This window comes from Scleropages formosus, chromosome 9 (genome assembly GCF_900964775.1).
Source record: "Scleropages formosus chromosome 9, fSclFor1.1, whole genome shotgun sequence".
Lineage (NCBI taxonomy): Eukaryota > Metazoa > Chordata > Actinopteri > Osteoglossiformes > Osteoglossidae > Scleropages > Scleropages formosus.
The window spans coordinates 18376691-18404172 of NC_041814.1; the positions used below are offsets into that span (position 1 = coordinate 18376691).

Genomic DNA, 27482 nt, shown 5'->3' on the forward strand with positions numbered 1-27482 from the left:
TCTATCGAAAATCAATAAAATCCACATTACTTGCAGAGTAATACCGCTTCAAATAAAGTACATTTATTGCAGGGATGGGTATTTGGTATTTTACACAACTTTAACATTTTGTAAGGAGTCTATTGAATGGTGAGCTGCCGTTACAACACACAGACCCATGAAAATTCCCGCGGCAATGAAACAGCGCAAGCGCGTCTGAGAGTCACGTACAGTGACGCACTGTCGCCCGTAAGGGAAAGCGTTTTGTCAAGTTTCGGTCGTTGTCCAAACCGGCGGGAAAGATTGTGATGACGTCACACGCAACGTCCTCCGACGCTCACATTTTACAAGTCTTGTGCAGCCCCGCGCTTCTGACCTCAAGGGGGCGGTGTCGCTTAATGCCTGCAGAGCGCAGGGGGAAGATGGCGGCCGTCATGCAGCAGTTGCTGGAACGCAGCGAAATTTCTAAGCTCCCCAAAGCCGTCCAAACGAAACTTGAGAGGGTTTTCAGTGAGCACCAGGCTGACGTGGACTTCCTAAAGGCCCAACATGAACGGTTCAAAGTGGACAGTGGTGAGTTCGGGCGGGAAAAAGCGCCTTTCTAAGACTGCGTAGTTGTTCACCGGCCAACTGCGATGCACGCTAACCTACACTGACTCACTGTATATTGCTGCTCTGAATTATTTGTAGTTGTTAAATCTGCAGATCCCTTTAAAGTATGTTTATTTCTGTTGTTTTTTCATTTAATGTCGTGCCCCAGATATATCGCTAATTGATTAACGAGCTCCTTGTCCTTTTACTAACTGTAAATTAGCAATAGCATTTAGCTAATTGAAGCCTTCGGTGTTAGTTCTCGCCCCACGACGACGATGATGACGGGGGGGGGGTTATTGTGAGAAAAACCTCAGAGATTTGTAGTGTTTGCTTCGTTTACAGCAGGGTGTTCTAGTGGAAGAAACAGAAAGTCGTGTAAAGGCATTGATTGCTCCGAAGGGCCAGAGTTGGACAGTCTTCGAACCTGAGACGTTCAGGATATGAGCCTTAACCACTACGCCACTTGCTGTTCACCTGCCTGAATGTAGAATGTGCGGCCCGGCCTCAGCAATTTGTTGCATCCACTCACTGTTTATATTTATTTTTTAGGGCTCTGTGTGTAATACACTCATACACTGCCCATTTGAGTTATGTAGACTCATTTGAATGTTGCAATTATTATTGTAAAGGCGGTTCTTTGTGCATATAATATACGTAATACGAGGACCAAATCTGGATTTCTGCACAGTTCCTAACAGCTAAGCAATGGAAGACATTTATTAATCACTTACATTATGTTTATTCTTCTAGCTGACTTACAATATTAAGATATTTACAATTATTTAGCCATTTGTACAGCTGGGCAATTTTTATTGAAGTAATTTAGGGTAAGGACCTTTCTCAGTGGTACTACAGCAAAGGTGAGATTCAGACCTGTGTTCTTTGGGTCCAAAGGCAGCATCTCTAACCCACACTACCAGCTGTTCCTTGGATTCATTTAGCAAACACTTCTCCAGAGCAGCATACAATTATTAAAAGCTCCAGCTCTTCACTTCTGTATAAGACTATAGCAATGGTTCTATAAGGATGGAAATGTAAATGGTTATTATATAGTGTTTAGGTGATACTTTTACCCAAAGAGAGTTACAGTGCTGTATACACCACACTAAACTCCCTACAATTATTCACACATTTTTGCAGCAGGGCAATGTAACAGATTGTGTCTCATAAAAGAATGACAGTTTACAGTCACCAGTTTACCCAAAAAAACCTGTTTTTAGATTGTGGGTGGAAACTTATACAAACATTGGGCACACAATAGCCATTTATAGGTATTTATGTTTATATTGATCTTTGCATGTTTTGTGTGTGCAGGTAATTACAATGTGGTATAACTTTGTTGTAATTGTTTTTAATTTAAGGATATCCAATATGTTTGTGGGGACAGGGTTACATAGGGTTTATGGCTGTGCATGCAGCAGAGCAATATAGAACACACACACAATAGTCAATGTAGAGTCATAAGTTTATCTGAAAAATGAAAAACTTCTGACTGTCAGAGGCAATCAGAGAAAACCCACATTTTAACCACCCAAATTGTTTTTTGTTTTTTTTTTTTCTTCCCCAGAACAACAGTATTTTGAGGCTGAGCAGCGTCTGGCACAGCAGCGGGAGCAGCTGATGTTGCAGACTCAGCAGAATCATAAGCTCCAGCAAGAGCTCACAAAGCTTAGTAAGTGACACCATCTGATTTACATTTATTCATTTTGCTGATGCTTTTGTTCAAAGTGACATACAAATGTTAAGGTACTTACAACTGTTTAGCCATGTATATCTTCTTGGTAATTTTACTGGAGCAATTTTAGGGTAAGTACCTTGCTCAAGGGTACTACAGCTGGAGGTGGGGTTTGAACCTGCGACCTTTGTGTCCAAAGGCAGCAGCTCTAACCACTACACTGCCAGCGATCTTTACAGTAGCTGATTCAGTGTTACTTCAGCTGACTCTCATTGTTTCCTACTCCAGCAAACTGATCAGTGGGCTAAAATCAAAATGATTTGTCTTTGCAGATGATGATATGAAGAGTCTGAAGGAAAAGGAGGCACAATGTGAAACACTGCAAGAGAAAATATCATTACAAGAGGTGAACAGACTGTCTGATATGTGTTTTGAAGTTTCACAGCTTAAAAGTCCAGTTACCTCATGGTTGCATCTGCTACACTCCTCCACCTGTGGCTCCGTGGTGGTATTGTTCACAAGAGGCCCAAAATCAATTCTTTTCTTTGTCCATTAGAACTGCTGAATCCCTTTCAGCATTCAGGATGTGTCTCTAAAGTAATCTTTCAAACACACTTCCTTCCTGATCTCCTAAAAGTTGCTTTTTTCCCTTTCTTTATCTCATTCAATTTGCATCACACCATCTGCAACAGTCATCTTTCTATGTCGTGTCTGACTCAGTTCTATAGGCAAACTTCAGTAATATGTGGCAACAAAAACATGAATATCAGACAAAGTTTAGCAATTACATATCTCTATTAAAAACACCTTATACTTTGACATGTGTTTTTGTTTACTGTTAATTGCGTGTGGCTTTAGAGAATAGTCTCCTAAATTTGTAAATATCAAAGGATGAAGTTCAGCTTAGGTAAAGTTGAGACTAAATGCTTTTTTGGTCTGTCTGTCTTATTTAGGCTCAGTTTTTCAAGACAAAATCTGAACTTGAATCAGAAAAACAAGAGTTGGTCCGGACTCTTGAGAAAAGGCATCAGGAAGTGGAACATTTTAATGGTACGCATGTCTGTGGTAATTTCCACACTGACCTTAGTCTGTTGTACTAATGTTTTTTAAATGGAAAGTATGACTTAATGTTCAACCCTTGGTATAAAGGGCTTGTATTTTAATTGAGACCAAGTTTCTTACGTGTTTGTAAATTAAAATTTGTAGAGGACTTGAAGCGGCTGAGTGACAGATTTGCAGAGACCAATGCAGAAAAGATGGCTCTTCAGTTGAAAGTTGACAAACTTCAGGAATTAGAGGTTTCTATTAAGGTAAGGTTGACTAGACCATCTTGTGATGTCTGAAGATCTGGGTATTGGGCTCCAGCTGTCATGTTTCATCCATGGATTCCCATGGTCCTCACTGAAAAGCCTGGGTGTGTTTTTCATTTAGTACAGAGAAAAGAGAATGGAGCAGGAGAAGGAGCTTCTCCAGAGCCAAACCACTTGGATGAATGCAGAGTTGAAGGCCAAAAGTGAGGAATTGCTCTCGCTGTCTCGTGATAAAGGCAATGAGATCCTTGAGCTTAAATGGAACCTGGAAAATAAAGAGGATGAGGTAAGTGTGGTGTTCAGTATTGCAGAGGGTCTTATGTTTCAGTGCATTTAGAAAGTGTTTGGATATGGTGTGGCTTTTCTTAGTCAATACTGGTTTGTTTTTTCTTTGTAGGTTAAAAGACTTGAAGAGCAAGTGGTTTCACTGAAGGCATCTAACGAAAACTTTCAGAAACAGGCAGAAGACCTTATGAGTAAACTAAGAGAGGTAGGCAACTAGGATGAAGTTATGATGGTGGTTTTCTGAGTTTTTATTTAGTAATGCATTTTATTGAATTTTATTAGGAGAAAGAGCAACGTACTAGTATGGAGGAGAAGTTCCGTAATGAATTGAATGCCCACATTAAGCTCTCCAATTTGTACAAGGTAAGTTTTATTTAAGTGTTAGTGTATGCGCCCTGAAAATTTGAAATGTAAAGTCAGGTACTATGGCCAGTAAAAGTTGTCATGTGTTACTGTATATTATTTTTATGTTCTTGTAGGGTGCAGCAGCAGATTCTGATGCAAAGAGTGAGGAGTTAAGCCAAGCAGTGAAAGAGCTTCATAAGCTGTTAAAGGAGGCAGGTGATGGTAGGTTCACTTCTGTGCTCTACAGTGGTGCTTGAAAGTTTGTGAACCCTTTAGAATTTTCTCTATTTCTGCATAAATATGACCTGAAACATGATCAGATTTTCATGCAAGTCCTAAAACTAAGAACACAATTAAATAAATGAGACAAAAACAAAGTTAAGTTAATCATTGAGAAGAATGATTCAGTGTAACATTTGTGTAACAAAGGTATGTGAACCTTTGCTTTCAATAACTGGCGTGACCCTGTTGTGCAGTAATAACTGCAACTAAACATTTCTGGTAACTTGGTCAGTCGTGCATATTAGCTTGGAGGAATTTTAGCATTCCCCAACCATGATACTGCCACCACCATGTTTCACAGGTGGGATAAGGTTCTTATGCTGGAATGCAGTGTTTGTCTACCACCAAGCACAACACTTCTGATTCAAGCCAGAAAGTCCTATTTTGGTCTCATATCTCCACAGAACATTCTTCCAGTAGCCTTCTGGCTTTTCCGTATAGTCTTTAGCAAACTGTAGACAGGCAACAATGTTCTTTCTGGAGAGTAGTGGTTTTGTCCTTGCCAACCTGCCATGCTAACCATTGTTGTTCATTGTTGATGGACTCATGAACACTGACATTAGCCAATGCAAGAGAGACTTTTAGTTCCTTAGATGTTACTCCTCCCCCCGACCTTCCAGGCCATTATACACTTTGCTCTCGGTGTGATCTTTGTTGATCGATCACTCCTAGGGAGAGTAACAGTGGTGCTGAATTTCCTTCATTTGTACATGATTTGCCCAAGAGTGGATTGCTGGATTTCAAATTCTTTAGAAATAGTTCTGCAGCCTTTTCCAGCCTGGTAAGCATCACCAACTCTGAAATTCTCAGAAATCTCCTTTATTCAAGTCATGTTACACTTCCACAGACCTGTGTTGTGAAGGTCAGACCTTGATAGTGAATCCCCAGATTTCTGTTCTTTAAATAAAGCAGGTCCTCCCCCACTCACACCTGTTTGTCATCCTATAGATTGAAACACCTGACTTTTTCACCTTCAAATGAACTGATGACCCCAGAGGTTTACATACTTTGCCTACATATAGATATACTGTATATAACATTGGATCATTTTAATAAATGAACAAATATGTCTCTTGTTTAATTGGTTCCCTTTAGTTTTAGGCCTTGTGTGTACATCTGTTTTAGCTCATTTATGCAGAAATTGAGAGAATTCTAAATGGTTCACAAACTTTCAAGCACTGCAGTAGGTTTTTTCTAATGTGTACATGGATGTTTAGTAGAATGTAGCAAACAGTAATTTACTTCATTGTCCAAATAGACTTAATTCTGTATGTTAAATGCTCTGCTATTTACTGATCTGTACAATAAAGCAATGTAACCATTTCTCTCTTTCTCACACACACACGCACACACACATACACGCACACTCCACAGGTAATTGTCATCTGAAACGCATGTTTGGGTTGTAGAAAAAGATTAGAATACTAAGAGAAAACCCATCACTGTGAGGCATTAATGTTATCTTTTCTGCGTTAAGTTTATAATATCGTTGAAATCATGTATCCAGTTTTAGGATAGTTAGGTAAAGGTCAAACTAAGAAATTTAGTCATGTTTGTTTTAAAACTCTATTCTAGTTTGGTTGATCTTTGATTAAATTAACTGAAACACAGTTTAAGACAGAAATATACCTATAGCATCTGATTTTGTGGTGTGCTATGTACTGACTGTTTTTACTTTGTAGCTAACAAAGCCATAGAGGCTCGGTTGCAGGAAACTGAGGCATCCAAGGATAAGATGGAAGCTGAACTAAGGGAAAAGATTCAGTCCATGGAGAAAGAGCTGGAAAATGCCAATGAGCTTCTGTCTGATTCTAAGCATAGAGGTAATGCTGTTAGGTAACATTTTGCTTGAAAAACATTTTATGTACCTATCAAAAATATCATGAAAGTGGCAAGTATTTAATGAGTTCTCCTCCCTTCCATTTAGGAGTTGGTACACATGCAGAAGAACATGTGACTACCATGTCTCCAACTGCAGCAGTTGTATCAAAGATGGTCAAACCAGGCATGAAACTAACAGAGGTAGGTTGTGTCCTTAACTCTGTAATCTGTAGGATATTGTGTGTGGTGTCTCTGGTAGCTGGCAGAGAACGTAAAGGTCATTCATTCATGCAACTTGATTCTTGTGCCCTTATACCATTAGCTGTACAGTGCTTATGTGGAGGCCCAGGATCAACTGCAGCTGGAGCGACTAGAGAACAAAAGAGTAAACAAATACTTGGATGACATAGTCAAAGAGGTGGAAGCTAAGGCACCACTCTTGAAGCGCCAGCGGGAAGAATACGAGCGTCTGCAAAAGTCTGTGGCCAGCCTGTCAGCCAGGTTAGAGCAAGCTACCAAGGTAAGAACTTATATTTGAAAGAATTGTGCCCTGTATGGTGTTAGATGTATACATGTAGGTACTTTGAATAACAGGTATACTTGATGTTTCAGGAAATCCATCGCTTACAGAAGGAGACTGATGAGGCCAATAAGCACTCCTCTGTCTTGGAAAGGGATAACCAGAGGCTTGATCAGCAGCTTACGGACATGTCTCAGCAGGTAAGATGTTTTAATAACTAAAAACATCACTGAGTAGCCTTGCCACATTACAGAAATGATAAATCTCTCACTCCAGATTCGTGTCCTGCTGGTTGAGCTGGAGGAAGCCCGTGGGAATCATGTTGTCCATGATGATGAGGACGTCAGCTCTACTGACATCAGTAGCACATCAGAGGTAATCTCTCAACGGCTAGTCACTTTCCGTAGTGTGGAGGAGCTTCAGCAGCAAAACCAGCGCCTCCTGGCAGCCCTGAGAGAACTGGGAGCGGCAAGAGAGGAAGAGGAGATGGAAGCTACATCTTCCAGGTACCTTCTGATGGACTTTAAAGTGTGTGTGTGTGTGTGTGTGTGTGTGTGCGCACGTGCGCGCGCGCACACGCACGTACATGCATGCATGATGTGGATGGTGAAGTCTGGAGCGGTGCAAGTGGCAATAGGAGCACTTGGGGCTGTGACCTCCAAACTGGGAGAGTGGCTCCAGCAGATTCCAGGAACATCTGAAGTCTCTGTCCAAAAGAGTACAGTCCTAGGAACAGCTAAGATATTGTGCAGAACCCTCAGTCTCTAAGGCCTCTGCTGTAGTACCCTGAGCAAGGCACAAATTTTGAGTTGTTCAATAAAAACTTACATACATAATTACATACAGAATAGACAGTATTCTGGACAGAATAAATTTATCCTTTCAGTCTGAGAATTTGTTTATTCTGTCCAGAACTTACGCAAAGGTTGTTTATCATTCCCTGGAGTGTTATAGAAACGGGCTGCTTTTCATGTCTTCTAAAGCCGCTTGGCTGTCTATATTTGACCTTAAAACAGATGGAGTTTACTGACGGGTTGGTTGGAGTATACGGTTTTATTAAAGCCATTGCCTTGATGGGCTACGTCATACACCTGTCTGATCCGCATGCGTGTGGTCAATATTCTCCTGTAGAACAACAGAGCTGGAGCAGACCTTACACAAGGCACAGCATGAGGTGGAGCAGCTGCGTGAGCAGCGCAATCACCAGATGCAACTGGTTGAGTCTATTGTGAAACAGAGGGATATGTACCGCATCCTGCTGGCACAGACTACCGGTGTTAGCTTTCCAGCACACGGTGAGCAAGCCGTCCCTCACTCTGTCTGATGTGCACCTGAAACATTTGAGCTTAATCTTTATAATGCAGGAATCAATTACTTAAGCAGGGAGCATAATGTACCCCAAAGTCTCCTGGTTTTGTTTGGAGAATCCATACTAGACATGCTGTAATCTGTTTCTGTACATCTGTTATTTAAAGTCACTGCTTTTTCTGACTTCTAGCTTATGTGTAAACCTTTCTGAAAATAAAACTGATCTTAAGGTGACTGGATTTTCTTAGGTGGGACCCCTGAGGAGCTCTCTTTTACCTCCACACCACGTCGTTCACCAGCAGTCACTCCCACTATGGCCACTCCCTTACAGGCAGCTATTGCTGAGTCTGCTGAAGCTACTGAGGCCAAGGCTGCTCTGAAACAGGTGAGCCTGTTGATGTCCCATGGATATACTTTGATTGTGTGGAAAATCTGGGCAAATGGTGACTGGTATAAACAAAATCTTTTCTGGAACATGTGTGGTTATGTTTTGACTAGTAGAGACAGTATAACAAATGTAGAACTAGTTAGTGTTTTTGTTTTTCTTACGGTTGAGTTATTTCGGTATCGGTCGTAAAGTCATAGTCTTTGTTGGATTTCTTTTAGTACAAGACAGTTACTCCGTATTAATATTTCTTTGCTCTTTCAGTTGCAGGAAGCATTCAATACTTACAAGAAAGAGAGAGTTGAGAGTGACAAAATTATCAGCTCCCAAAATGAAAAGCTACAGGAACAGGTGTCTGAACTTCGTTCTCAGAACGCCAAGATATCAACTCAGCTTGAATTTGCCTCCAAGCGGTAGGTCTTCTCTACTTGTTGTTAAAAGCTTTGATAAAATAGCTTTATGTCCCTAATTGTATGATAACATCCTATTTTTTAAAGTACTGAATATTTAAACTCTCATTGTACATAGTTGTAAGAAACTTTGAATTCTTAACAGCAGTGTTAATTTCTTTTGTGTCTAATATAGATATGAGATGCTTCAGGAGAACGTGGATGGGTACCGCCGCGAGATAGCATCATTGCGGGACACCAACCAGAAGATGAGCACCACCAGTCAAAAGCACCAGCAAGCCATTCACACTTTGACCGAGGACTTGAAGGAGGCCAAGGAGAAGCTAGCCTTGGCTGAGGTGCGTGTCTTGGGCCAGACTATACACGAATGATATTCAAAATAAGATGAGTTCTTTGAGCAGTTTGACATTATAGAGTTTAATACATAGTTCTATATTTTAAACATGTTAATGTGTTTCTTTTGGGCAGCATGGTAGTTTGCATGTTCTCTTGCTGTATGCATGGGTTTCCTCCCACAGTTTGGAAATGTGCAGTTCAGGTGAATTGGTGATTAAATTTTCCCAGTCAGTGTGCGCATGTGTAGGTACCCTATGATGGACAGGTCTGATACTTCTGGGATAGACTCCAGTTCACCGTATCCCTGCTCTGGACAAACGGTTATTGAAATTGGATGGAAGGTGTCTTTCTTAAAAAAATTTTTTATTTTCAAAATAACTCTTACACAAACCCCAAGAGGCCCATGGACTTAAGGTTAAGAACCTGTGATGTAGATGAATGTCCCTTTATAAAGGGGCTAATCTTCTGATTCTTTTTCTCCATGCTTTTTAAAGGAGGGATGCAATGTTTTGTAGCATGCATATATATGACTGAGTAATGGGCACACAGCCAAACTTTTAAGGCAGACTGTTTCCCCCAGACTCGTTATGAGAACCTCAGAAAAGAACGAGACATGCTGAAGGTGGTTGAGTCCCGACTTATGCAAGAGAAGGAATCAATCTTGGCTGAGCAACGTGGACAAAATCTACTTTTGTCAAACCTTAAGTCTATCCAGGTGAATGTAATTGAATTCAGTCTTTTTCTGGTGATTTTTTTATTATTATTTATTTATTTATTTATTTATTTTTAACCTTCATGGTCTTGTCAAAGGTGGCCCTAGAAAGATCAGAGACAGAGACTAGGCAACGCCTCAACAACCAGATTGAGAAACAGGAGCGTGAGATCACCCAGCTACAGAAAAAGTTGGAGCAAGAGGTTGAGCAGAGGCACCTGCTGGGCCGCAATCATGATGTCAGTATTCTATTTCTCCGTTATGCAATATAGTGAAGTCTTTCTTTAACCTACTTACTACAAAAATAATTTTGTGATTCTTACAGCTGCAGCTGATAGATGCTAAGAAGCAATTGGAGGTCCAGATTTCCTTGCATCAGAGAACCAAGGAGCTGTTGAGAACTGCAGAACTAGAGGTCAGTGCTCTGCGACAGCAAGTCAACAGAGCAGAAAGTCAGCTGGTCTCCTCGCCATCACACACCCAAAGCATTGGAGGTGAGCACCATGGAATACGTGAATGAATTTGCAGGTTTCGTGTAATTTTTTTTTTTTTTTTTAAGGTTTATTGAAAGTTTGGTTTCAAACTTGCTTGTCTTCCATTATAAAACATTTCTGCCTTTTTCTGTGGTGGTGGAGGACTTGCTTTAATTTAAAAATCAAAGCTTGGGCTCCCAGGAGCCACTGTAAGTTGAAACTCCTTCCTTAGTCCTTTCTCGGACTGGCATTAGATGTACATTTATTTCATAATTTTTGGGGAACATAAGAGCAGCAAGTTGTTTGATGTGGAAGAGTATGAGTCTTCAGAACTGCTGGCTGTGTGAACAGCCCCTAAAACCCAGTACGTGGCTGCATTTTTGTGTTTGTCAGTATTAATGTGCATCATTTCTCTGGTTTTTGGACATCTGTGTTAAACTACAACAAAATCCTAAGTGTAAAAGTGACATAATTTGTAGTTATACACTTTAAAAATTGCTGACTCTTATGCCTACAGGTCCAAGTGTATCTGACCAGGATGTGGATGAGCTTCGGCGGTGCCTCAGGCAAGCCCAGGACCATGCTGAAGATCTGGAGCAGCGTCTGAAGACCACTACTAGTAGCATGGAGCAGTATAAGGCCATGGCCCTCAGTGTGGAGGAATCTCTTGAGAAGGAGAAACAGGTAAAGACAGCAGTTTATACAATGGGAAGGTGCCCATTTATATCACTGAGACGTTGCCTTCTAAGTCTAAGCCATATCTAAGGTAGCATGGATTGAACATCTTTCTTGCTGTTTTTGAAAGGTAACTGAACAAGCAAGATCTGCCATTGAGAATAGTCTTAAGCGGTCGGAGGAATACCGCAAGGAGCTGGAGACTAAACTGGCAGAGGCAGAGAAGGAAAAGCAGAAGCTCCAAGAAGAGAAGGACCAAGCTTTTGCTAATGTAGAGGAGAAGGTATGTAGGCTCTCAGACCATTTTGCTTGGAAGTGTACTTAAAATACTGTAGCTTTTCAAAACTTTGAAATTGCCCAGAACCATGTTTTCATATCCATCTTTGTTTTAGATGAATGAAATGAGGAAAAATATGAGCACCCTCCAGACAGAGCTTCAAGATGCCCTACAGAGGGCTGTCTTGGCAAAAGCCCAACAACAGCAGGCTCTTGAGGATAGCCAGCAGCAGGTATGAATGGGGACAGATTTATTGACAGAACTGTCTATACAGCTGCTACCCTAAACCCTTGGCATTGAAATATGGAAATGAAGTACTTGTACACCTACCTACCAGTTTCATGATGAAGAGATTGTTTGGGTGATTTATCAAAGTGCAGATAGGTTTAGAGTTCTGTATTTTGGGGTGATAGTCAAAATGGTGCTTCTTCATGCAGGCCAAACTTGCTGCAGAGGCTCAAAACAAGTATGAGCGGGAAATGATGCTCCATGCTGCTGATGTGGAGGCTCTCCAGGCTGCCAAGAGCCAGGTTCAGCAGGCATCCCAGCTGCGCCACCAGCTGGAAGAGAGAGCTCAGAGGACTAGTGCACAGCTCCTGGAGGCTCGTGTATCCTGGGAGGAGCAGGAGAAGATCTTGAAGGTTACTGGTCCAGTCTTGGAAGATTACCTGCTCTTTGCAATATGTTCTTTCTAAACAACCTTACTATTTCGCTCCCATTCCCAGGAGGAGGTGTCACAGTTGATGTCTCGTGCAGAAGACCTACAGAAACAGAACACCCTGCTCCATGAGCAGATGGAGACCATGAGTAATAAGATAATGGCATCTGTTCAGCAAGCAGCCCAAGGGAGCCAGCTTGACATTTCACTGACTGAAGAGGGCAAGTCCCAGGATCAGCTTCTGGAGATTCTGAGGTGACTTTCGTGGTGCCTCTCCTGGATTGTTGTTTTTCAGTTTAACCTTGTGAATGCGTTTAAAGATACAATCTTACCGTGAGCTATCGTGGGGTGTAGGTTTGTACGTCGAGAGAAGGAGATAGCTGAGACAAGGTTTGAGGTTGCACAGGTGGAGAATCTCCGTCATAGACAGAGGGTGGAACACCTGGAAAGAGAGTTGAAAGAGCTGCAGGATACACTGAATGCAGAGCGTGGAAAATTGCAGGTGAGGTAACTTGAAGAGTACCTTTGAATTTAGTCACGAAGCCTAGAAATAATCTGACTTAGCTGGCATGAAAAGTGCTCATTAAGTTTGTGTACTTACTTGAATGGCAGGTGACTGCAAAAACCTTGGCACAGCATGAGGAGCTGATGAAGAAGACGGATACCATGAATGTGCTGGTGGAAACTAATAAGATGCTCAGGGAAGAGAAGGAGAAACTTGAACAAGAGCTGCAGCAGACCCAGGCCAAGGCAGGTGGTGGTGTGTGGATTAGACACAATGCAGTGTCTTATGATTTTTCAGCCCTGTTCAGCTTTTGTATTTGTGTCTTTTAAAATATGTTATATATAACACTTATACCTGATCTTTACCTGGCTTATCAGATTTTTGCATTTAGAAATATTTTCAGCTGTTAAATGTGATGTTTAAGTTGTTGTGTTCTGTTCCTAATTCTTTACTGGTAAATGGGTTCACAGGTACAGAAACTGGAAGCAGATATCCTTCCCCTGCAGGAGTCCAACGCAGAGCTCAGTGAGAAGAGCGGCATGCTACAGTGTGAGAAAAAGCTTCTGGAGGAGGATATCAAACGCTGGAAAGCTCGGACACAGGTCACTGCTTGCTTAAATTTCCCTCCCCGCCCCACCTTCACTTGTCAACTTTATAGCGCATGATGAAGGCATGGGTTTTTTTTATTAAATGTTCTTGTAGCACTTGGTGAGCCAGCAGAAGGACACTGATCCAGAGGAGTACAAGAAGCTCCACACTGAAAAAGAAGCACACCTAAAGCGTATACAGCAGCTGACAGAGGAGACAGGCAGACTGAAGACTGAGATCTCCAGGTCATTTGCCCATCTTGCAATTTTTCAGAATTTTGTTGTGCACAACTGAAAGCTGTTAGTGGTAACTTGTAGTAACTGCCTTCTCCTGTTTATAGGAGCAATGCAACCATAACTACAATGCAGAGCCAGGTGCAAAACTTGCGTGAGAACTTGGGTAAGGTGACCACAGAAAGGGACAACCTGAAAAAGCAGCTGGATGCCAAAGAGCTGGACATGCAGGAGAAAGCAAAGACAATAATGCAGGTCAAGAAGATCGGGCGCCGTTACAAAACCCAGTATGAGGAGCTCAAAGGGCGGTATGACCAAGTAAGAATTCAACTTTCTGCTTTGTTTTGCCACAAACTTCTCCAGGTTTCTTTTTTGGCGTTTGTGTTTGTGATCAGAACGTACAAATTTAAAAACACCATTTTACTTTGATACTTTAAATAGTTGGTTGCTGAAGCTCCTACCCAGCGTGGACTGGTACATCAGGCTGGAAAGGAATCTGCCCAGGACATCCAGAGCCTGAAGGATGAACTCAGCCAAGCAGAAACTAAGGTCAAGGAGCTGGAAGAGCAAGTTGAGGCTCTGCAGAAGGTGAGCCAGACTTACTCTAGTTCTGCTATGCACATTTTGTCATTTCATAAGCATTTTATGTTTTAAGATGTCCAAAATTGTCTTGATTTTTCGTCACTTAGCTCATTTAACGAGAAAAATTAAAACATTTACAAGTAACATTTCGCACATTTCTGCATGCTATTTCAGACATAGTTTGCATTAAGCGTGTTTGTCTGAATACGTTTTCATTTTCTCGGTTAAGCTATTCTGGGGAAATGTTTATTCATATTAAAATAACTTATTAAGGAAGTCATTGGTAGAATGACCAAACTTGTTAAAGGTAACCGGAAGGCTACAAGTGCAAAAAGACACCTCTCTAAACACCATTGTTGTACTGATGTGTTATAAGTTCAAATCTTGTCAAACCTTGAAGCAGACAGGCTGCAGTAGCAGTAGACCACAGCAGGTTTCACTGTCAGCTAAGAATAAGTAGGTGAGGCTACAGCGAGCATGTGATCACTAAAACTTGACAACCTTTTCTGACTCGGGGGAAAAAAGTTGCCTCCTCTGACTCTTCTTTCCGTTGTAACATGGTGATATTCAGAAAAAGTTTGCATTCACAAAGGGTTTCAGTACCAGTTTCAAAATGAGGCACCAAGCAGAGCTCTACATTGTGGTGCCTGAGGTGTAACCCAGTTTTGTTTGTGTGTGAGAAGTCTGTAGAAGAACATGAGACAGAAGCCAGGAGCTTCCAAGAGCAGGTGACCAAGCTGCAACCAGAAATTACCCGGCTCCGTCAGGAGTTGCAGGAGAAGTCTGCTCAGGAGGAGCAGCTGCGGCAGCAGATGGCTGACAAAGAGGAAAAGACCAAGAAGGTTTTTGTGGGAGCTAAGCAGAAGATCAGCCAGCTTGTAGGTAAGTATAATACCCCAAGATATCTTACTCCATTTTCTTTAATGTTGGTTTTTCACTAACAAATTTTTCTGTACTATGCTACTAAGATATACAATTAGTGTCTTGCTTCTACTGTTGAGTGAGTGATTCATGACCACATTTCTCAATTCTTGCATCTTTTTAATGTTGTGATGGTAGGTAATGGATGTTATGGGGGTCATATGAAAAATAACGATGGTGATATTTTGGCTTCATAAATGTTTTTCATTGACATTGTTGAAACTAAATTGCATGCAGGAAAAGCATAACAGTGCTGCTTTATGTAAACCCTGATGCCCCTAACGTGGTGAGTCCTCTGTATGTGTTACATAGGTGCCAAGGAGCAGCTGTCAAGGGAGGTGGAAGAATTGAAGTTGCAGCGGGAGGAGCTAGAAGTGCGCCTGGGTGCACTGAAGTCTCAGTATGAGGGTCGTCTCTCTCGGCAGGAGCGTGAGCTGCGCGACTTGCGTGAACAGCAGGAGAGGCACGGCGAGCAGCGGGATGAGCCCCAGGAGGTACAAAGCAAGGTATCCCGGAGCACTGGCTTTTGTTAATTGTTTACTGAGTCTCCTTTTTGCTTTATAACGCTTTTATTCCTTCAAGCCCCAGGAGCAGCAGAGACCAACTGACCAGAGGCAGATCTCTCTTAAGACCACCCCAGCAACTGATAGAGGAAGGTAAGATGTTGGGTAGGGAGGACACATTTTTTGTTCTGCTTGAAATTGTATAACCTGATGGTTAAAATGTATTTTTTTCCTGAATAGCACAAGTGTTTCAGAGCCTCCAACTGCCAACATAAAGCCCACACCCCTTGCAGCGACCCCCAGTAAGGCCCCAGCCATTCCCTCAAACAAGGCTACCCCCAGGGCTAGCATTCGGCCCATGATTACACCAGCTACTGTTCCCACGCCCACTCCTACAGCCACTGTCATGCCCACGACACAAGTGGAAACTCAAGACGGTGAGTGTATGAACCTGTGTGCATGAAAGCTATCAGTGTGTTGTGTACTGGATACCCTCCCATCTCTACTGTATTTTTAGGATGTTGTCTTTTGGGAACTACTATAGAAGTATTGTATTTTAGTCTTTCCTAGAACATAATGTAAAACAGGGCAGCACAGTTGGGTAGTACTGGTGCCTCCCAACTGGCTGTAGGTTCAGATTTGGGTTTGGATCCAGCTGGATCTTTGTGGCGTTTGCCTGTTCTCTCTCTCATTGTCTGGGTTTCTTCTAGGTGCTGTGGTTTCCTCCCACTTTCAAACATTTCAAATTAACTGGTGACACTGAGTTGCCCATAAAATGTGATTGTGTGTGTTGCTATCCTGTGATGTACTGGTGTTCAGTTGTTTATCCTGCTATCCACCTTGTGCCTTTGGGATAGGCTCTGAAGTATTGCAAACCCTGCACAGGACAGGGTGGTGTTCATTCATGAACAACAGGATGAAAGAGGTCACATTCTGTTTTGCATTTCAGCCCAGGCCACGCCGTCCTCAGAGGGCCCAGTAGAACATGTAACGGTGTTTGGCAGTGCCAGCGGCTCAGTGCGCTCCACCAGCCCCAATGTGCAGCCTGCCCTGCCCCAGCCCATCCTGAGTGTGCAGCAGACACAGGCAACAGCTTTTGTCCAGCCCACTCAGCAGAGTGTGCCTCCTGTGGATTCTGCCAGTCAAGAGCCAGCCCCAACACCCTCACTAGAGGCAGTGCCTGGCAACCTAGTTGAGAGGCCTTCCACCTCCACAGCAGTCTTTGGAACAGGTGGGGTTCTGGATTATCTTTGTGTGGTGAAAGAGATCACTGAGAACTGTTGTTAAACTAAACAAAATATTCTGTCAGTTTTATTTCTATAAAATGAAGTCATGTACTACAACATTTAAATGTTTTTGCAGCCCATATATTGCTGTACATCTGTCTATAATGCATCTGGTGCATACTGCAGTTTCAGCCACAGCAAGCAGCTCAGTTCCCAAGAGACCTCGTGAGGAGGAGCAGGAGGCTGCTGCTGCTGACAGCACTGAAACCAGGCAGGAGGAGCCTGTGGAGCCACCCATTCCGAAGAAGCTGCGCATTGTTCAGAGACTAGGCCCAGAGGTTAGAACCACACCTCAGGTCCCTGGACTGTTGTTGAGATGTTTACTCCAAGCTAAGCCTACACAGCACATCTTGGCCCATGCAGAGCTCTCCACACTGCATTACTTTAAGATTAGCCATTTAGTGTTATAAGTCTAATGGGTACCTTTCTTTGCTCTCCAGGAAGAAGTTTTGGCTGAAGACAGCACTGAAACAGAGGTAGAGGTTCCTACAGAGAATCAGGAGCCAGCTGATGCAGGACAGGTAGGTCTTATTTGGTGACCCCCCCCCCCCAGCAGGATGGCCATTTCATACTGTTTGAACAAGCACATAGTCCTGCGAACCTCTTTGTCTCCTCTCTGCAGGTACCCACAGAGGAGGAATACCCCATATTGGAGGATGTGGAGGATGAGGGCACAGTCCAGGCTGTCCCTGTGGACCAGTTGACAGCCCAGCTCCCGGAGAGTCAGCTCATCTCCCAGGACCCCCTGGAGGAACCTCAGCATGATGTTATCGTCATAGCGTCAGACAGTGAGACAGATGAGGAAGAGGAAGATGAGGAAGAGCAGGTATATCGATATTTTGGGGTTTGTGTAAGATACCATTAAGAGCCTGTGAGGCCTCCTTGTATAACCTCTTAAAATTAGTAATCCTTTTTGATGTGGTGATTACCTATTTTTGCAGGATTATGATGAGGAACAGGATGATGAAGGGGATGAAGATGATGGTACTGGGATGGGTGACGAGAGCAATGAGGGAAGTGGCAGTGGAGAATGTGATGAGCCTTATGAAGGAGATTACATGGAGGTAAGCTGGGTCCTACCCACTGTCACTCATGTTCTTTAGAGTATTTTCTTTAGGGGTAGCTGACTGGAGAATAAAACTTATTTGTGCTACCTAGTTGGTGCTGTGCATGAATTTTGCAATGTAGGTACCGCAGTGGTTAAGGACACTGGCTAATAATATGAATATTCAGTGGTCAAAGTGGAGCTAGAACTACTGCATTTCCTTAGAGCAAAGTATTTACCCTAAAATCTGATAAATTTCTACAGTGTAAATAGGTAATTGCAAATCATTTAGTAAGAAAGGGTAAGTTAAATGTGAGATGTATGAAAGCTTAAAAGTGGCCTATGTATTCACCAAAGTCCTACTTAACATGATCCAAATTCATTCATTCAGTAAATGGCTCCGTTAAGGCTAACTACAATGTCGGCTTGAACAAAAACCACATATTAAAGGGAGTTGCCTAAACCAGGATTGTAAACAGCTGAGCTAGTGAAAGCTCCTTATTCATAGTACCCATAATGCACTTTTTTTCCCACCTTATAGGGAGGTGAAACAACTGACCCAGGCACTGAAAATGATGAGAGCATGGGGGCATCTGACTCCATCCAAAGGCCAGCTGATTTCCAGATGTCTAGCGGTAACTTTTCCACCTGTTTTTGAATGTACTTCTGGCTGCTGAATTGATTCTAATTTTATAGATGGTATAGAAGGGTTTTAAGGAAAGTTCAGATACATTGTATTGTGTGGCAATGTTCAGGAGAGGGTAGCAGTAGCACCATGGAGGCTTTCACCACTGAACCAGCCCGGGACCAGCAGCCAAGCACTAGTTCTACTGACCGCCAGGTACCCCGCCCACCACAGTCACCACGGAGACCTGCACACCCACTTCCACCTCGCCTCAGCATCCTCCCTGGCCAGGAGCTTGGACCCCCTACACAGGTGCTGGATTTTTTTTTTTTTTTTTTTTTTTTACTACTCCAGCTGTACTGTACTGTATATAGGTTGTACCCTTATTCTTTAAGCGAATACCAGTATTTCTTCCTGTTCAGCGTATTCCAGTCCGCCGTCAGTCCACGGGTCGAGGACTTCACGTAGCCCCTGCCAGCAACTCGGTTAGTACCGGTTGCCTCTATCCTACCTGACTGCTCATGTCATTGCAGGTGGAACATGTGCCATGTCTCTTCTCTTAGTCTGTGTGTGTAAAAAGTCTTCTCCTTGACCCATAGCAGCAGTTCTTTGATGACGATGACAGGATGGTCCCCAGCACACCCATACTAGTAGTGCCACATCGCAGCGATGGGTTTGCTGAAGCTGTCCAGTGAGTAATTTAACAGGCTGTATCAATTTTTGTGTTGTACTTTGAGGTGTTATGACCAGGTTTTTGTGTCTGCTTTGTGTTTTGAAATGGTTTTTGTTTACCAGCTCTCCACAGGTGGCTGGAGTTCCAAGATTCCGATTTGGGGCATCTGATGAAATGGGCCAAGCCACTTCTTCCCATTCAGACCTGGGACAGCTAGCTTCACAAGGAGGTATTTCATATCCTGTCAGTTAGCATAGAGTAAGATACTTATGGTTTATTTTTTTAAAACTATATTTTTGATTAACTCTTGAATCTAAAAAATGGCTCAAAGAAATAATTGCAGCTTCACAATTCATTAGATACCAAGCAAATGGCCTTGAAGTGTTTTTGTATTGCAAGCACAAATAGTATACAATTTATGAAAATTTTAGAGTAATGTGTAATTACATATTGTATAGAGTGCATTGTACTGGGTTTTGAGTTTCTCATTTGCATTGTGAATTACATAGTTTATACTTGATATGGAATAAATATCACTAGTAGATTTTAGGCAGTAGATAAACAAATTGGTGGTTATTCTTGTTCTGTAGGTCTGGGAATGTATGAAAGTCCTCAGTTCCTTTCAGGCCATGAAGATGATTCTGGAGGACGTAGCGTTCCCACAACACCTCTGCAGGTTGCTGCTCCAGGTGAGATCTTTGACACATTCCCATTTCTCTTTAAACTGTATTAAATGTTCTGTGACTCTCTAGTAAAACACAGCTTATGGGTTGTTTCCTTCAGTTACCGTTTTCACAGAGACCAATACCTCAGATGGATCAGAGAATGCCTCCCAGTCAGTTCCCATGGCAACCACATCCTCAGCCACACAGGGTGCTCAGGAAGAGCCTAGTCTGGGTGATGACACAGAAGAGGTGTTTATGGAGGCAGAAGGGGATGGGTATGTCATCAACTCACCATGTCCTTTCTTCATTCTGTTTCCCTGTTTTTTTGTTAAATTGTACCTATGAAGAATCTGTCAAATTATTTGATCCCACTAAGCTGTGTCAGGGCCATTTCAATTCATGACTGAAGAAAACACAGCTATGAGTTTTTGATTTGGTATTGTATAAGTGCTTTGCAAAAGAATTGAGATGCTTCTCACTCTTTTTGTGCTGTAGTATTCCAAAATTCATTCTGAGCTGACTGGGTTTAGAAGGTATAGCAATGAAATTTGAAGGAATTGTTTAGTGCATGAATTTCTCTTGTACAGAAGCAGGGCAGAATCCTCTCTTGAACCAGAAAGCCAGGATGATACAGAAGTTCTGGCCCAACCATCTGATACGGAAAGCCTGAGTTCCACTAGCCAGGAGCCCTCCTCTAGCTCTGCAGGTTGGCTGAGTTCTTCAGGGTGCATTCATTTGCACCCTGGATTCATTACTAACAACTACTTATTCTTGTCCTTTATTAAATGATTTGGAGTTTTTGTCGAAAAGGCTTAATGTTTACAAGGTTTTTGTAAAAGTCTTTTTTTAAAATCAGTACTGAGTTTTGGGCTTTGGTTCTGAAGTCTGTATAAAGCTCACTTGTAGTGGAGACCTGACTACAGCTGCACTGCTCTGTAATTTCATAACTAAACTTCTGACCCTGCAGAGACGAGCAGCAGCCAGCCGAAACCCTGGAGGCCAAACTCTGGCCGGCAGCTACAGCGCTGGAGAGAGCAAAGGGGCAAGGATGTCCGAAGAGGTGAGGCAGGCTGCTTGCCTCAAGCTCAGAGTTCATTTATTCAAAACATGGCACTTCAAAGAATAGAAATTGTCCCAAAGCTACACAAACAAGTAATGTGTCAATGTCAGAAATACTTCTAATATTTTTTTGAGAATTTCCCTGTAGGGATTAGTAAAATATTGTCCTGATCTAATATTTTATGAGGAAGGGATGTTTTAAAACTTAAGATTTGTATTACATCAGTGTCTTCATTTTGCAGGTGTGATGGGAGTAAGAGGCCGATTTGCCCGATGAAGTATCAAATATGTATCGCAGCAGTGCTGTGTTCCAAGACTCCCAATAGAGCTCCTGATGTATGGGAATCCAAATAATTTGTGCTTTTGCTTTGTTTTTGTGTTTGTACTTAGATGTGTTTGAGTAATCCCTTCAGTGTTTTTATGAATAAATTTTGGAAACCTTTTAAGTGTGTCCAGTCATATTTTGGCTAAGGGCACTTGAAAAAGCTCTTAGCGGAGTTCTGCTGGGAGGCTGCAGTCACCGGAGAAGCCAAGGCCGGTGTGTCTCCGTCAATCTTGATGTTGTAGTATTTGGCTAGAGAAGAGAAAGTAGTGAATCTGAAATTAACTTGCAGCATCTCACACAAATGTCTTGAGGCTACAATGAAACACCTGCTTTAGACTAACTTCCTTATTAATGTTAAAACCCTGATTATAAACTTAAACAATTTGCAGTTTTCCTGTCACGTCACAGCTGGAGGTTCAGTGCAGTGTTTCTGTAGTGACAGAATGACTAGACAGCTGGATTTCCCTGTGGGATTTGACTTCCTGTGACCAGCGTCTGCCAGTCTCTAAATCACACCCAGTCAGTGTGGTCCAAGAAGTCTACCAACATCAATGAATAACTGTTCTTCAGCCAAACAGACTATTCACAATACTTACTCCTTGAAAAGACATAATAGTCATATCCTTCTGTCATCATCGGAGTGGGTATGGAAATGGCAGATGTCACAAAGGAAGGGAACCCCTTCCATGTGATTTTTATTTCTTTATGGAGACCATCTTCTGTTGAAAGCAAAAGAATAGGCAAATAAGTTCTGTGGTGCACAGAAAATATATTGTAAGCAACAATTTTTGTAGTGTAGTGATTGTTTTACAGAGTAGGATAGAAAATATGGCTAGTTTTTTCTTAATTTTTACGTGGTAATTCAAAAGATATTTTAACATTCGTAAACACCACCTCTTAGAATATGTTCATTAAATAGTAGAATGAATTGGTCACTGACCAATTTGAAACAAAAAGCTGCTGTTGTACATAATGTGTAAGCATCCTTATCTCTTCAAATGTTAAGTTAAATGGTTAATCAGGACAGATTCAAATGAATTTGCCATTGCGCTAGAGCACCTCGAACAAATCAGGCTGAGGCAACCTCAGTTTTCATGTGTGATAAAAGCATATTAAAACCTTTTTTTCATGTTTAGCTTAGTAAGGTCTGAATTGTGCAACTAAAACAGCTCTAATGCCAAATTAAGAGCTCAGCTGCAACCAATTCCAGTGAATGCAGAGGTTCACCAGTCTCAGAGTTGAATACTCCTGTAGTAAAGACATAACTATATCATACATTTAGCTTATATACAAAAAAGAATAGACTTCTCTGTCACTACCTGCTTGTCTGGCTTTTCTGTTCCTCGCAGTGACGACCATGTATTTTGTTTTCTTGCCACAGTTTGGGCTGGTCCCATGCTGGTACGAATATCTTTGCATGAGCCCACCTACAAATAAGCCACAATGGGTCAAGTATTGAGTAAGAATAGAGTACAGTTTAAAGTGATAAGCATTAAGGTGGGGTCACCTCTTTTGAAGAAGAACACCGATTCGGGCCTCCTGGAGTTTTGGGGTACCGACAGGGCAGCAGTGATTCTTCCAGACAGTCTGCTGAAGCCATCTGAGATGGTTTTGGGGTAACCAGGATCCATCACGTCATTTTCAAACCTCCAGTACCTATAACCCTGTCAGGCACATAAACCGTTAATATTTCATGAAAGACCAGAAAATATTCCATCTGTATTATACCTTGTAGTAGCAGAACCTCTATGAGTTTTATGCTTTATTGATTCTTTCATACATAGTGAACTTCATAAGTACCTTGAAGAAGTACGTCTTGTGCTGGCAATTGCAGCGAGTAAAGACAGTATCTATGGGTGAGGGGATGCCCCATACTTCTGTGATGCCACGTGCAGGACCTGGTACCCTGTTGGCATCTAGCATCCAGAAGTAGTGACCTGGTAACAGAAGAAGGTAAAAACAGCTACATAAATCCTGCATTGTCTTTTCATATTTCTAGTTCAGCCAGGGACAGCGTCTGAACACAATAACTCCTTTGGGGGTCACGCACCTCGAAAAACAACTATTGTTCCATTACGTAGAGTTGTCAGCCCATTGATGGGTCGGCCACTGCAGAGGTTGGTGTCGTTGTTATCATCTAGGCAAAGTAGGAAAAAAAATGTTTTATAATCATTCATTATGTTGTGTCAGTGTGTTTTAATTAGGCAAAAAGATTTTTGTGTGTACAGTACACAAATAATACTAATTATTTATAATAATATGTATTATTTCAAATACATTCTCACACCTGAGAAATCTTTATGGCTGCACTGAGGGAAATATTAGGAGAAAAGTTTTTCTCAATATTTCCGTGATACACAGATGAAAAAATGGAGCTAAAAGAAGAAAAGCTCTACCTGCAAGGTATTCAGGGGGGTTGGCTGTTGACATGGCATTGGTATCATCTGTTTGTACCGGTTGAACAGGCTTGGATATGGGGGCTGTAGTGGTGACCCTAGACAGTGGCATCCGTGATTCTGCTTTATCCTGAGGAGCCATGACTGTAGGTTCAGGGACCAGGCCCGGTGTTGTGGGCTGTGGGAAAGCAGTGCTGGTGATATCACCAGCCTCAAACATTGCATAAGCGTCTGTCCTGGGAGAGAGCACCTCTTTTCCAGTGGCTACAGTTGGGGAGGTATCACTGGAAGTGTCACAGACATCATCCTTGGCTCCATTTAGCACTGTGCTAGGGGAGGGGCCTCCAAGTGCTGAGGACTGGTCAGGAGTGGGGGACCATTTGCTGTGGTCTGTAGACATGGACTCTGGGGAATCTGTAAGAGCTGAATTGTTTGAAGCCAAGCGAGGTGATGGTGTTCTTTCTCCAGTACACTTGGCTTTTGGCTTGTCTGTAACTGCAGTGGTCAGAGGAGCTTCAGGTACATGAAGCTTCTCTGAAATTTGATTTTCTGAAGCTACTCCCTCTTTGGAGGGCTTTGAAGATGGGAGGTCTTGCATGGTAGACTTTGTGGAGCTTGGGGAGTCTTCCTGAGAAAGAGGAGTTACTTCTTCTAATCCCTGGGGTGTCTGTCCTGTGGGCTTTGAATTAAGGGAGGAAGCTTCACCCTCAGCAGTTAATTTTATATCAGAGTTTGCTGGCTCAGCAACACCTTGTTCTTGAAGATCATGACTATAGAATCTATTTGGAGTAGTCGCTGTCATAACAGAGGTAATGACAAACATAATGTCAGAATGCAGGGATGCCAAAGACCTTGGAAAACTGTGACCTTTGTACTAATATATGAAGTTTCACTGCCTTAATCTAATAATTTAATTATCATAAAGCAAAGCATTTCTGAAACCTTTTAGTAAGTAAGGTTCCATGTTAAAATGAGTCTGTCAAAATAGAATATAGTTTTGTCAAAAAGTATATTTCCAAAGCTTTGTAATGGAATTTCCACACTATTTTTAAGTTATCAAATATATAGGACAAACATCACCATTTCTTCTCACTTCTTCAAGAAGGTTTTCACAGTGATTTACCCGGACCACATTACCTGATATCTGAGTGGGAGATCCACTGGCTGAAAAGACAGCTGAGACCTGACCATTGCCAGTGTCGTTGAAGCTCTGATTTCTTAAAAGAGGTATTTCCATCTGCTCCATAACTTCTTCTTCTGTCTCACTGGCTGGAGTGTTGAAGCTTGGGCTTATGCTTTCCTGGGGTGACGCATCTTCGGGCAGGTCAGTCTGTAAGGGTTCATTCCCACTCATGTTGTCCAGGCTGATTGTGGGCCCAGAACTGTAAACTTCAGCAAGTTGCCCAAGGACTTCAGGTGTCACATTATCTATGGCCTCTGTAAGATGTTATCATAAGAATCGCAAGGGAATCACAATTAATGATCATCAATTTTTTTTTATCAAAGACCATGCAGAATAATGACTAATAAAAACATGGCAGGTTGTTAATGAATGTAGTAATACAATCTTCATAATATGAATCCTTTCTCTTACAAGACCATACTAACCATCTCCTTGCTCTTGGAGTTCCTGCTGGTTTGCTGGCGGAAAGTGGGTGGTCATAATAAACCCATCCACAGAGAAATCTGAAAAGGTGGGAAAATATGTTTTTTCTCAGAAATACTGCAACCTGTTTCAAGTGACAGCAACCAGTCTGAAATGGTAATACAAGCTGATGGTGGTTTTGATCACCCTGCTCACATCTTTTCTCAACTCTGATTCAGTGACTCGTCAAGACTAGAGCAGCTGCAGCGAGAAACCCCCGCCCCCAAGAGAGCGGTGAGGACCAGACTCGCATTTGTAGACGGTTCGTAGGATGGGTGGAGTGGCGTGATGAGCTGTAAGAACACCAACTCACTCAACCCCACCCAGCGGTACCCTTACAGCTTAGCTTGGCCAGAAATTTCACTCATTATTAAATTATTCATTTCTGTTTCCCTTGCACAGTAGAATGTAAGCATCTAGCATCGTAGGAAAATTTTGATTTTAGCAGTGCCTACCGTGAAATCAATCACTTCTGAACCAGTGATGTATTAGTATTAAAACTGTTGTTTTTGACTGTTGCTGCGTGCACTTATTTGTGGCAGTATGGACTCTGATACCTTGATCTCTGCTGTCGGTCTCCTCAGGCTGGGGCCCCTTGGTGTGTACTGGACCCTTCATTGCTGGCTTCTCTGTAGGTATTTTCTTTGGAGGTTCTAAAGATAACAAGTAAATACAAAACACTTTTTTTTAACTATGTCAGCATTATACATCCTTTCAAAATCTTTTTTACACTGAAAAATCCTTTTAAAATCAGATTACAGAAACCTTTTCTCATTTACATGTAAGGTTAGCAGACCTGTTGGCTTGTCCTTCTTTGGGTTCTTATATGTTGGAATTGTTGTAGCTGGTGCTCTTGTGGTCGTCACTGTATTGTGAAAAATACTGTTTAGCATGAAACATGGGGATCTTGGTTCTGTCAATATTAAATACACTTTTTTGCAAAGAAGATAATGCTTCTTGCATTGTAAATATTCTATGTAATTTTGTGTCATTGTTTTCATGATCTAAGACACTGCACACTGATGAACATGTGAAGATCAATTCGCTTTACACCAGAAGTAACTTTAGATGATCTTGTAGCTGAGAAGCAAGAGTTACCTTTTCCACAGTGTGCTTCATAATCAGGACAGCACTGGTTGTACCGAGTGCATTCAGGATCACAGTTACACTGCCTGCCTCTCTTGAAGGTCTCACCACAACGTCCTTTACATGAGTCACCTGTAAGACAGAGCTTTTCTCTCATTTCTTGCCCTTTCTCCAGGTTACCAGGCAAGGCCCTCACTGTAAGTTGTTTGCAAAAACATATTACCCTATGTTCTGCCCCCGATAAAGTTTTGATCATATATCCAATTTTGCCAAAATCTTAACTTTGTAATGGTCTATTAGCATGGAAGATAAAAGCAAAAAATCAAAGCATTACAAAGGAAAAAGTAAAAGCCTTACTTGTGGTGCATGTCCGTTCATAATCCTTGCAGCATTCATCGTGAATTAGACAATCATAATCGCAATGGCAGACATGGCCCCTAAAATACGTTTCTCCACATCGATTTGTGCAGCTTGCTGGTAAGGGAACAATCCATTTCTTTAAATGTGCATGCTTAGGATTACAGTATATAATTACATATGAAATGAAGAACTGCTTAGAAGCACCCTTTGTCATTTTTAAAGTAACCAGAAAACTGTTAATTTTACAATATGTTATTATTTGTTAATGTTTTCGTATTACATTTCTGAAATTCTGAACATCTTTCAGTTCAGTTGTTAATGATTAGCAACTTTGTAAATAGAAATTTCTGAATGGAATGTTCTTAAACGGCACTGATTATATTTTGTCCCTCAGGTTCCTGGAACACTGCTGCCCTTTGGTTTGTTTAAAAAAAAAAAAAAAAAAAAAAAAATTATAGATTTTTTTGTCTCTACAAATGCCGAAGTGTCTTTTTTGTGAAACAGTGTGTTCCATTACCTTGTCCGGAACAGAACGGGAGAAAACATGCCAGCAGCACAACAGAAAAGAGTGTGCCTGAACAGACCATTTCTGTCCTCTGATGAAAAAAACTGCAAAACGTAGATGCAGAGTACTGTAAAGAATCACAGCAGAATTACAGCAGAATCACACCTTTTGTCATATCCAGGTACCTTGGTACCTCATAATACTATACAAGCAATGTGGTCACATAAAATAAAATTCGAACAATTGTACTGAATATAAGAAAGATTGCTTACCTTAACAGCATTAGCTCCTGTCAAGACATATTCTCTTTCCTTCTTAACTGGACTTATATATATCATGAGGAAGGGCTGGGTATGTCTGATAGGGCAGGTCTTTCCAATTAGCTAATCCAGCAAGTTTACACTCCAGCCCGTTGCAGTCATATGTTACTCACAG

General features: G+C 41.9%; 2 protein-coding genes across 5 annotated transcripts; one reads left to right on the forward strand and one right to left on the reverse strand.

The window, feature by feature from the left end:
• The first annotated feature begins 363 nt into the window (after positions 1–363).
• tprb (translocated promoter region b, nuclear basket protein) lies at positions 364–21052 on the forward strand. Of its 3 annotated transcripts, none has more exons than XM_018754129.2 (51): positions 364–552; positions 2141–2245; positions 2581–2654; positions 3202–3298; positions 3455–3558; positions 3680–3844; positions 3956–4048; positions 4126–4206; positions 4323–4410; positions 6153–6293; positions 6398–6492; positions 6614–6811; positions 6904–7011; positions 7088–7317; positions 7943–8106; positions 8368–8504; positions 8769–8917; positions 9090–9252; positions 9831–9965; positions 10061–10201; positions 10288–10456; positions 10953–11119; positions 11241–11393; positions 11503–11619; positions 11825–12028; positions 12113–12300; positions 12400–12547; positions 12658–12795; positions 13021–13152; positions 13253–13383; positions 13479–13689; positions 13813–13959; positions 14637–14835; positions 15187–15380; positions 15457–15530; positions 15618–15814; positions 16327–16608; positions 16790–16941; positions 17104–17184; positions 17286–17489; positions 17605–17727; positions 18250–18343; positions 18464–18645; positions 18756–18818; positions 18933–19024; positions 19129–19235; positions 19597–19695; positions 19790–19946; positions 20259–20377; positions 20639–20731; positions 20973–21052. In XM_018754129.2, the coding sequence occupies exons 1-51, from the start codon at positions 378–380 to the stop codon at positions 21005–21007; spliced, it is 7095 nt and encodes a 2364-aa protein (XP_018609645.2). In that variant the 5' UTR covers positions 364–377; the 3' UTR covers positions 21008–21052. The 3 variants fall into 3 exon arrangements, with proteins under 3 accessions (XP_018609645.2, XP_018609647.2, XP_018609648.2); XM_018754131.2 differs by having other exon boundaries at positions 18936–19024; XM_018754132.2 differs by having other exon boundaries at positions 15187–15368.
• prg4b (proteoglycan 4b) lies at positions 20723–27482 on the reverse strand. Of its 2 annotated transcripts, none has more exons than XM_018754133.2 (15): positions 27320–27482; positions 27060–27174; positions 26540–26656; positions 26195–26314; positions 25893–25961; positions 25654–25749; positions 25060–25137; positions 24589–24888; positions 23452–24246; positions 23106–23192; positions 22856–22992; positions 22563–22719; positions 22375–22482; positions 21652–21774; positions 20723–21304 (listed from the first exon to the last, which is right to left on the reverse strand). In XM_018754133.2, the coding sequence occupies exons 1-15, from the start codon at positions 27383–27385 to the stop codon at positions 21198–21200; spliced, it is 2475 nt and encodes an 824-aa protein (XP_018609649.2). In that variant the 5' UTR covers positions 27386–27482; the 3' UTR covers positions 20723–21197. The 2 variants fall into 2 exon arrangements, with proteins under 2 accessions (XP_018609649.2, XP_018609650.2); XM_018754134.2 differs by having other exon boundaries at positions 27060–27151; positions 27320–27377.